Genomic DNA, 11,459 nt, shown 5'->3' with positions numbered 1-11,459 from the left:
TAGGAGCAGATTATATAGCACAAGCTTAATTTGTACAGACAAAGGTTAACACTATAAAGATTCCTCCCTCTAACAATCTGGCAGTATTGACTAGATATAAAATCATAAGGAATGACAGAGAAAAAAGAGGCAAAGGAGGGTGAAAGCTATTACACTGAAAAGTCTTATTCTGTCAACTTCAAAAAGCTCATAATATTCTGTAATATACACTGTCCTTCAATTATGAACTCACCTCTACAGCATCATGAAGTACTTCATCAAAAACATTAATGAAGACTTCATCCTTCACTGACTGCAAACTGTGGGTGCTGTAGTCACCATTAGGAGCTCTGAAAAGGTTAAATAAACCAGAAAAGTGATTTGAACAGAACAGGAAAATCTGAGTAAATCTGCATGCTCAAATTAAATTATTATTACTCAGAAATAATTTGGTTTCATTTTGCCACACCTAAATGGAAGCTCAAGTTCCTCATTCCAGTTGGGGTTTGGACCCTCTGCTGTTGTTGTCCGGCAGACTGTGCGCTGAAAAGAAACTTCTACAAAAGGACGGACTAAAACCTGTAAATAGAGATCAAAACAAAGGAAACAGACCTCTATAAAAATTCATCAGAACATATAAAATTACACATTTTCATGTATTTAGAAAAATAAATGTATACTTTGTGGAGATCAGGTTGGTCCAGCCCAGATAAAACTTTAATACACCTTAAATACTGCACTTCCCAGGCTTCTAAGCATTTATGAAACTTTAAAAAATATTTTATGTTAGCATTTCCAAAAGATTATGCGTATTCAGAATACTTGACATATTTATATACACCGGCAAAACCACATTTTCTCCCAGAGTGGGAAAGCAACTGCTTATCTAATCAAAGAAGGTAACTGAAACAGAACATGTGATCCAGACACCAGCGGAAAAAAGTGCACTTGTACCCCTTATCTGTAATCCAAGAAGCCTACTGCTACAATCCTGGTTGTCTCTGAAACTGGCTCCTATTACAGATAAGCAACTTCTACCAGACACAACAAACCCCTAATGTGATTAAAAATGCCTTAATGGAGCATTTCATTAACATTCAAATGCATATGACAGAGCCTTTTCTACATTTCAAAAAGCTGTAATTTTGAAGGAGAATCATAAGAAAAACAGGAAAAAACCCTGAAGGGCTTCCATCTTCATTCAGAAGGATGCTGACCTTAGTCCTCAATAGCAAGCAAATGTATTTTCAGTATCAGCCATAAGAATGGCTGTGCTGGTTTAGACTAAGAGTGCACCGGGCCCAAAATTCAGGCTGTGAAAACGGCCATCAGACAACACATACAGAAGAGTAAGACCAGAGCAGGCATATGTGATATTTTCTCCTATTACTCTTCCAGGCTTCAACTGTTTTCAGATGAAGGCCTTTCCTAAGCCTGTAATGATTTTTCTATTTAGTAACTCCCAATGGATCACTCTTCTAAATACTTGTCCAATACCCACTTCAATGCAAGTAAACCTCTTTAGTCCACAATACACATAAGCAACTTCTCTGGGCACCTACTAACTGCTTGTGGCAGGTGCACCTGCCCCGATAAAGGCCGAAACTTCTCAACCGCGGGAAGGAAAGAGTTAAACTAGAAGCCGCGGGTTGGGGGTTGAGCCGGCCAGCTGCACAGCAACTGGACTCTGGACTCACGTACACAGAGTGCCCCAGCCATGCACCCCAGCTACCCGAGCCCACCAAAAACACCTCAACCAGGAAAACCCCTCGGTTAAGAGAAGTTTCCAGACCACTGACCATATATGACCACGAGCCCCGACCCGACCCGACCTAGGGTATAAATGGAGCCCCGCCGGAGGGCACGTGGAGCCAGTCCTCCTCGGAGCAGCGGGTCTGCAGCCGGGGGCTCTCCCCGTGGGTTGGGACGCCGCCCACGGAAACTCCTGCAGGTTGCGAGCCTCGCCTTATTGGTGAGTGATTGCGCATTTTGAGTCGTCATTCTAAGCTTAGATTTGGTTACAGTTTGTGTAGTACTAGTTCCCAACTGACATCCTGAACCTGTAACAAGTTGTGTTCGTTGCAGTGTTACGACCTAATATTCCTGTTTCATCCGGCCATTATACCTCAATACAACATAACATTCCTGTCCAACTTGACCGTTACATTTTGATATCATTAAAGAAAATTGACTTTCAAAATACATCGCTGTCTAGTGTTTCTGCGACACTGCTGCATGAAGAATCACAACCTTCTGTTTGTTTTGAACCTATCTCCTACCAGCTTCATTTGACGATCCCTCACCCCTGTACTGAAAGAGCCAGTAAATAGTCAGTCCCTATCCACAGTCTCTGTATTACTCATGATTTTGTGCCTCTACCATATTCCTCCTCCCCTACTCGCAGTTACTGCCATTCTGGCTGAAAAGCCCTACCATTTTTCACTGCACAGTAGCCATTCCGTATTTCTGACATCCTTATGCCCCTTCTCTGAACCTTTTGCAGCTTTACTATCTTTTTGGTGATCAAGCAGTGGGCAAGCCAACCTCACAAATAAGATAACTTTCTGATGGTGAACGTTACCGTCTGTGGAAAAGTGGAATGCTCACAACTTCACGTAAGAAAATGTTAGTGTTGTAATATACCTGGTTGAATGCCCAATCTGGGCTATCAGCTGGGCTCTGAGCTGACGGAGAGGCTGCAAACATCTCACTAAAGGACCTTGAAGATTTGGATGGTTGTTGAAGTTTGCTATGAGAGGAAACAGACAACAACAACAAGACAAGACAGAGAACACAATACAAAATATGAATCCCTCACATTCTGTACTAACCATACAAAATTCTGGAAATACTTCTGATATTTTTATGTTATGACTTTAACCTTGGAAAGATATTTATTCAATCAAGTAACACGAAAAGAATGCCAGAAAGGGGTAGCAAGCGTATAGCTTTTGTAAGCCTCATTGCAAAAGACTGCTTTGTACCTGGAGGCTCTTTTCTGAAGAGCTTATCAACCCCAGACTTTTTTTTTTTTTTTTTTGCCTCCCCCGTACAATCTCCTTGAGCTACAGGTTTTTCAGTTTAAGGAGATGAATCCCCACAGAATTCATAAACAGTGTAGACTTCATGGTATTCAGGCAAGGCCTCTACGACAAAATTAAACCCATATGAATATTACACAATCGACAACCCACGAGTGAAATAAAATAAATGTTAATACGTTTATTTTTATACTGTTTCCACATAACTTTTTTTGTAATAACACCACAGTAGAGATTATAAAAGAATAACTGTTCATGGAGAAAGCAGCTCAAAATAAGATACCATATAATGCAAAAAGACTCGGAGGGTTTTTAGTTATTTTTGTAGTACTGATAATGAATTGAATTTTTCATCTTTTCCTTCCTGTCAACATGTTTCTAATATGAATTGCTTTTCTCAGTATGAACTTATTTACAGAAATCCAACAGAATATTATAGTAAAGAGATAAACCAGCAGAAGACACTAAATTCTGTATGCACAGTAATTGGTCAGCTTGAAAACACCTCTGAGCTAAATGCAAGGTGTATTCATTTTGGGAGAGAGAGAGAATGCTGCACTAATACAATGCTTCTGGAACTGAAACAGAGCGTTTAGAACTCAAGTATCTCTACATGACACAGCATCATGCAGTGCAGGCATTGCCTTAATGTGCCTGAAGGTAATGGTCACCTTTAAAATTACTCAGAGCCAAATTAGGCTCAGTCCATTAACTTCAACAGTTCATGAAGGAGAAGACCAACATGCCACACTCAGGAGGCAAACATAGTATCCCACAATGAAGAACTGGATTTTTTTAATACTCTCTTTTGGTATTTAATTAAGATACTATGAATTAAAATTGCCCTGAGCATAACTAGCAGTCTTGCTTAAGGTATAATTCATCTGATATTACCAGAGTTATAACATTGTCAAAGCTGTAAGTTATCTTCCAGACAGTTTTTTCCGCAAGCAGATGAATACGGTTTTTGATACAACATTTCTTGAATTTAGCAGTTATTGATAAATCATCATATTATTCTACAAACTTACAAAACAGCAGTTCTTTATTAATAAAAAGATAAATGTATGTATATATGTTTTTATCATGAGGGTCAAAACAACACACATGGCTGAATTTCAACATTAGTTGCTTCAGCTGTCCTCAAAACAGCTGCAACCAGAAAATGTATCTGTACTGGGAACAGGCATTTAAACATACCTCGTCACTGGTTTTCTCACTGGAATATCATAAGCTCTAATGATGTTCACTAACAGTTTTATGTCTCCATCTGATAAATTCTGTGCTGTGACCTTCTTCCTTTCTTTTCTTCTTGGCTTTAATGGTCGTTTTGGCTCTGTCAGTTTAAAGAGGCTGAGTCCCAAAATACTAATAATCGTAAAACAGATATTTAGTCATTTTTGCATAGAATCCAGCATTCTAGTGTTTCCATGACACACATGCAAATTATGCACTAACAGAAAAAGGAAATATATGCTCCTGTTAGTGCCATACAAAGCTCTATGAAATGTCATAATGTTTTAATTGTTTAGTACAACACAATCCAGTTCTGTCTTATATTTCAGAAATTGTAACTTAAATATGCAAAAAAAATTTTTTTCCAAAACTAGGTAAGATACAAATAAGACAATTACACAGCTTCAAGATAGATCTAAACTACAGTGCTATAAACAAGGTATCTAGCAGATGACAACAACCACTGTATGGAACAGGCAAAAAAGTCTAATTACACAGCTATGTACAACAAACAATAGGCTATAGAAAGGAAGCAGAATGAATATTCCACAACATACCCTGGACCCTCAGAACTTATAACCCAAGGCAAAGCAGAACCAAAGGAAAAAAAAAAAAAACAAACCAGAAAAGAACAAAAAGCAGATGTATGTTTTTACACATCATTGATATTAACTGCAGACATTCCAAAATCTACTTTAAAAACTGATAGCCAATGGCATTATTTCCTTACACATAATAAAAAAATCACAGTAATTACTGTCAAAATAACACAAACCCATGAGTTACTGAAATATCTTACTAAGTAGATACTTTAAATAAATCATGGTGTATTTTAAATTCATTAACCATATAAATTAGCAAATAGAATCCAATATGACTTAGTATTCATGATAAGGAAATATCAATGAAGCATTTGATTTTAAACAACTCCAAAAGCTGATTATAGTCTCATTTGGATTTTTCCATTCTGTGATGTGAAAACATGAACTAAAAAATAGAATGAACTCTTTTGTAGGAGAGCAAGTCTCTGTATCTCCAGCAGATGGGACTGTTTAGATTTATACTGCTGATTGAAAATGCTTTCTCTCTATTTTAAGAGTGTCACGTTTACAGTGAACACAAGCAACTCCTACATAAAATAACTATCTTTCACAACCTGTTTACTTACACAGATTTTAAGTGAGCAACACTAATTAAGAGTCATCTATGCTGTGATGACTGATAAATGTCAAAATCGACAAGTATGGGATTTGGAACAAAAATTCAAAGAAAGTGCTTAAGTAATAAAACAAATAATCATCTTAAAAGAAAAAAGAAGTTATTTCCAAACCCAATAACATTTCTGAAAATAAACAGCACATGACAATATCCAGCAACAGCAAACAGAAATACATGAGAAGTAAAATAAAGAAAATTACTGTTAAAAAAATCTATTGCACATTATTTGCAGGGCATATGCACCGACTCTAAGTGAGCATCACCTATAGAACCAGTAGTAGTGTTACTACCTCTGACACTTGTCTGGTATTTGGAAATCATTCAATCTGGCACCAGCTACGGCTATCCTCAGCTCATCAGATCGCAGCCTGATGCATTATATCCTGCTAAATCTTATTTACATGCTGTCACATTACTTCTGCCAAAACCAGACTTTTTCTTAAAAAAGTTTTTATGCACTTTGTGTATCAATACACTGTCTGTACTGGCAGAGGTGTACATAGTGATTGGAAGTTTAGATATTATACTAAACACAAAATCGCATCAGTTAGTCACATCAATACGCTTTGCAAAAAAAGATCAGACAGTTTTACATTAATTATTTTGATTTAGAACAAATACAGATAGCTCCCTTACCCCAGGCTGGGAATCTCCTCTTCATTGACAAGGTCAGAGAGAAGGAAATGGTGTTTTGCTATGAGGAAACGGTTTATTACTGATTCTCGAACCTGTGAATGGGGAGGGAGAAGAGACAAAAGTACATTTCTAATCCAAACCCACTGCAAACGTTTGTATTCTGTCTATAAAGCACAAACAAAATGTCCACGTACACATTCTTTATTTTTTCCCCACTTTTAAGAGAGTCACGGTCCAAGAAAAATTTTCTTTCCAGCAAATATGTCTTCAGAACATAATATAAGCTCATTTTACAAATACAATGATTCTCTAGAAACATACTGGCTAGCCAGATATAAGAACATATGAAAGCATACAATCAGAAAATGAAGTCTTACCTGCTTATAGCTCATCATTGGAAACAATCACAACAATAAATGACACTAACAGACATCTCTTTTCCATGTCTAAATGAAGTTGCAGAAAAGGCTGTAGAGAAATCTATATGGTAGTAGTTATGGGGAATAAAAGCAACACTTTGAACTGCAGAACAATCGATGAAGCCTGTATTACAAATACTATGACTTCAAATAAATGCTTAAAATCCTTAGTTCCTTTCATTTCTATGCTGAGGTCATAGACTGAAGGACAGAGATTAAAGTCTTCCCTCTTCTCCCAACAACTATGTGGAAGCAGACTGACAGAGTGTTGCCGTTGTCCTTTTTTCCTACCACTAATGCTAGTAATGCCTTTTATGTACTGTGCTATTACAAGATCAGTTGCAGAGCAGCGATAACAATTTTCTGCAATACATCTCCCTTTGTCATTTTTAAAAGTTTTCATTTAAGTTATTAGTCTTATATCTTTGTGTTGAAGTGATAGGCATATAAAGATCACATTTCAGAGTGAACTGAATTTCAGTTCTGATGTCAGCAATCTAATTTTCAAGCACATCTGACAATTTATAGAAGTGTAAAATATCCAAATATAATTTTAAAAAAGCCTACTTGTATTTAATCTAGAAGAGTGACAAATAAAGGTACCATAATGCATGTTACTCTGTACTACTATACTATTATTCAGTGCGCTGCATAAACCATGTATTTGAGTACACACTTAAATACCATGCAAAACATACAGGGCTGACACAGACATGACAGCTTTGTTAAAAATAATTTTTTGATATTATTGTACTGAATCTGGGCTTTGGCACTTGCCTGGGAGATTTAAACACTCTTCATTGTCTATGATTCTTTTACAAACCATTCTTTCTAACAGGCAATTTGTTTTGTCCTGCATGAAATCAACCTTATCATCACATTACATGTTTTGCTGGCTAGGATTTGATACACTTTTTGAGATTTCCACTACTGGTAAGAAACTGGTAGCCATGTTTTGCACTTGCTATTTTGCCAAAATAGCCTGAAATTGCAAACTTCTCTTGGTTATATGACAAATGTTTTCCCATAATTTTTTTCCCTAAGGATTAAAGAGAATGTCATCCTAACAGAATGAACAGACTAGAAAAATAAATTAAATCAAGATAAGGGGGAGAAGATGTTACTCTAATACCGCAATGAAGGTAATATGATGGAAGATATGCCCTCTGCCTTAGGCTGCAGGACAAGACACTGTGTATTGCATTAAATGATTTTTAACAGCGGTTAGGGCCACTTTCATGGAGATAATTAAGTTCTTAGCATCACAGCTTACAAGAAGGAAAATAGGGAGGAGAGGGAAATCACTGAATACCTGGGATGCAACAGTACAAATCTCTGGGACACTGGAGCAAAAAAGAATTTACAGAACTGCTAGAAAAATCCAGAATGGCTGGTCATTTTGTATATTGCATAACATTAAATGAGTCATTCACAACCTCCACTTGTTCAATTAGACCAGTTTCAGGCCTAACTTGGAATTTTAAAGATGTCTGTAGGTCATGTTTAGAGATGAATCAGTTTTTAGTATTCATGGAAATAAAGCATCCAAGTATAGAAGCAATGTATGGCCTAGAGAAATATGGTGTATCCATATTTTTTGGAGCTTACCTTCTGTAGATAGTTGGCAACAACTGCTCTGTGTGCATGTAGGTAATTTCTGCTGTCAATCACATCCCTCTCTTGCAGTCTCTTCTCATAGTCCTAAAGACATTTACTAGAGTTTGTGATTTGATATATATTCAGTGCTTTATTACATACAAGAAAAATGGTAAATATTTCATTAATATTAATGTATGGATCACAGTAAACCAAAACAGATGTCAGAGGTTTATAAAGCTATTTTTAATGCTAATGTGTACAGCAATAGCATTGCTAAACTTCCACGAATAGAGACAAGAATTCCATTAAGTTACAAGATTCATGTGGTTATATTACTATGAATAACTCAAAGATTTCCCTCTCTTCTTTTAAAGCTGAACTTTGACCTGCTGCTGTAAACTGAAATTCCATTTCAACTGGAAATGGCTTCTCTTACTGCAGCTGCAATAGGGAGAATCCTTTATAAACAGAAGTGATGCAGTATTCATGGAAGATGACCTGAAATCTGAACTGTGTTTTAACACACGTAACTAGTTTTCATAGTGTCTAACACTGGAAGAAATTCTTCTTGTGGGAGAGTTTGTTGAGAAGCAATTATTGAGCTATTTTTAAGTTATATTTAAGAAATAGAGATTTAATAGCATAATAAAAATCTTTGTACATTGTGAGAAAGTGAAAGCTCTTTAAGCAGCCAGAGTGTAAAGATTTTGCTTTGCCTGAGGTTTGATAAAAGAGTCTGTAGCCTAACCAAGGGGCTGAGATGAATACTGGTTACCACCACAAAAAGAGATTTACAAGAAGCACGTGGTTCTTGGGGAGAAGTATGTTGATGGAATATTTCTCAGGGTTGTGGTTACTATTCTGGTGGACTACAATGAAAGCTGTACTGACAGATATAACTTAATAAGTTTAGGAAAGCGTCTAATAAATTAAGAAAATGCTAGAGCTGACACTCAGCTTCCAAGCAAAACACAGAGTCTACAAGTCCAGGGGGTCTCCCAGGACCTGCAGCTTAATGGCAGTCTGCAAATCAGGTTGGCTTTAGAACCACAGCTAGTTATCATGTAAAAGATAGTCAGTAAAATTAATCTTCAGGTCATTTTGCTACTGTTGTTACTTAAGAGAACATAATTTTTTCCTAACATAAAGGGTCCAGGAAGCGCATTCTGGAAACATGGTGCTTCATTATTTCCACAATAAATCTTTATCTGACTTTTTCAGTGCATAATAATTATTGTTGAATGACTTCGGATTAGCAACAAAATAAATAAGAATAGCTCTTCTGAGCCAGAAATCTTAATTTTTAGGCAGCTTTAGTGATGACTAAGCTAGAAGTCCAATATTGGGAGTTGGATGTCTAACTGGTACATGCATATGCATTGCTCCCTTCAGAAGTCTTTTTACTGCAATATGATTTAAGTTTCACAAATCATTAATCAGTACTTGTTAACTGTTAGTAAACTGTTGGCATTAAATGATCTTTCAGAAGACACAGGAAAAGATCATAAACTTCTGATAAAGCAAATACTCAGATACAGACTGACTGGCCCCAACTCTGGTGTTGAACACCAAATATTGAAACTCTTCCCATTTGATCCAAGACACTTGTGTTGCTTTATTTCTGTAAGTGTATCAAGACATTCTGCTTGCCCATGAGCATGATTATCAAAATCCTACAGCGCATGCTGCTGGGTTCATTGGTAAGATGATGGACCCATTTGTTCTGAGGAACACAAGGAACCAAAAATATAAAGCAAAAGAAGATTTCATAGCAGTGCTGCATATTAGTGCTGTACACTGTAAAAAGATTGGAGAGGACGAATAAAACAGAATCACCTGGGGAAACAGCACAGTGGGGAAAAAAAGAAGATAATTCATGGCCTAATTGTATTGGGTCTGGCTGGGATGGACTTAATTTTCTTCATAGCACCTGGTATGGTGCTATGTTTTGAATTTGTGACTAAAATGGTGTTGATAACACACCAGTGTTTTGGCTATTGTTGAGAAGTGCTTGCACAGTGTCAACACTATCTCCTTTTCCAGCTCCCCCCCAGCAAGTAGGTTGGGGGTGCGCAAGAAGTTGGGAGGGGACACAACAAGAACAGCTAACGCAAAATGTCCAAAAGGATGTTCCATGCCATATAATATCATGATCAGCAGTGAAACGGAAAGGAAAGGAATTTTGGGGAAGGCAGCCATTGCTCAGAGACTGGCTAGGGATCGGTCTACATGTGGGAGGTGGCAAGTGCCTTTACATCACTTGTTTTTTGTTTGTTTTTTCTTTCTTCTTCCTCTTTCCTTCGCTTATAAAACTATCTCAATCCATGAGTTTTCCTGCTTTTGCTCTACCTATTCTCTCCCCTGTGCACAGTGGGAGGGAGAAGGGAAGTCAACAAGCATCTGTGTGGTGCTTAGCTGCCTACCACAGTTAACCGACAGCAGGAAACTTCCATTATCAGATTTAGGTATGACTACAGAATTTGTCATTTAGGAATAGTGATAGGATATAGACTGAAAATATCACCACTGTCAACAAGCAGAATGCAGTTATTCCTGGTTGGGAAAACCTGAGGAAGTATGGGTTTGAATGGACTGCTTGCTGGGTTGAAAACAGGATGGACAACGGAGCTCTAACAGTAAGGATCAATAGCTCAGTGTCCAGTTGGTGTTCTCTAACTAGCAAAGTACCCCTGGGATTGATTATAGGGCCAATATTACTCAGTATCTTCACCAGTGACCTGGATGAGGAGACACAATACAGTCAGCAATTTAGCCAACGATACTTGATTAGGAAGAGTGGTTAATAGAATGAATGACTGAACCACAATTCAGAGGGCTCTTGATAACTGAAGACTCTGATAACTGAAGTCTCAATGAAGAAAAGGCAAAATTCTGTATTGAGGGTGGGGTAACTGGCACAGACTGGAAAGCAACCAGCAGAATAACAACCATATTGAAAAAAATCTGGCAGTTATGGTTTAATGACACCCAATGATGTGTTCTTTTGGCAAAAGGCAAACCACAGGCTACATTAGGGGTAGCATGGTCTACAGACAAAGGGAAATTACTAGCCCCTCCAACTTGGCACTTGTGAGAGCACACCTAAACTACTGTGTCCAGTTTGGGGCTGCCAGTTCAAGAAGCATGTGGAGAAACTGGATGAGGTTCACTAAAGGACTACTAAGACAGTCAGAGGCCTAGAGTACATGACCTACAAGAAGAGGTCAGAATCTTAGAATAATGTAGGTTGGAAGAGACTTCCGGTGGTCATCTGATCCAAACCCTCACTGAAAGCAGGAACAACTCCAATCAGGACGCTCAGGGCCTTTGT

The 11,459-nt window shown here is 37.6% G+C and overlaps 1 protein-coding gene across 1 annotated transcript in view; it reads right to left on the bottom strand.

The window, feature by feature from the left end:
* Positions 1-11,459, bottom strand: part of CC2D2A (coiled-coil and C2 domain containing 2A) — a 66,944-nt gene that overhangs the window by 16,131 nt on the left and 39,354 nt on the right. Inside the window, exons 22-27 of the mRNA XM_050895316.1 lie at positions 8,138-8,230; positions 6,111-6,202; positions 4,221-4,388; positions 2,623-2,728; positions 449-558; positions 233-329 (exon numbers count right to left, since the gene is read on the bottom strand). Coding sequence (XP_050751273.1) covers positions 233-329; positions 449-558; positions 2,623-2,728; positions 4,221-4,388; positions 6,111-6,202; positions 8,138-8,230 — 666 coding nt within the window. The remainder of the gene's footprint in view (positions 1-232; positions 330-448; positions 559-2,622; positions 2,729-4,220; positions 4,389-6,110; positions 6,203-8,137; positions 8,231-11,459) is intronic.

This window comes from Gymnogyps californianus, chromosome 4, assembly GCF_018139145.2.
Source record: "Gymnogyps californianus isolate 813 chromosome 4, ASM1813914v2, whole genome shotgun sequence".
Classification (NCBI taxonomy): domain Eukaryota; kingdom Metazoa; phylum Chordata; class Aves; order Accipitriformes; family Cathartidae; genus Gymnogyps; species Gymnogyps californianus.
Note: the sequence above shows the minus strand (reverse complement) of the source record. Positions and strands in the feature narration are given on the sequence as shown.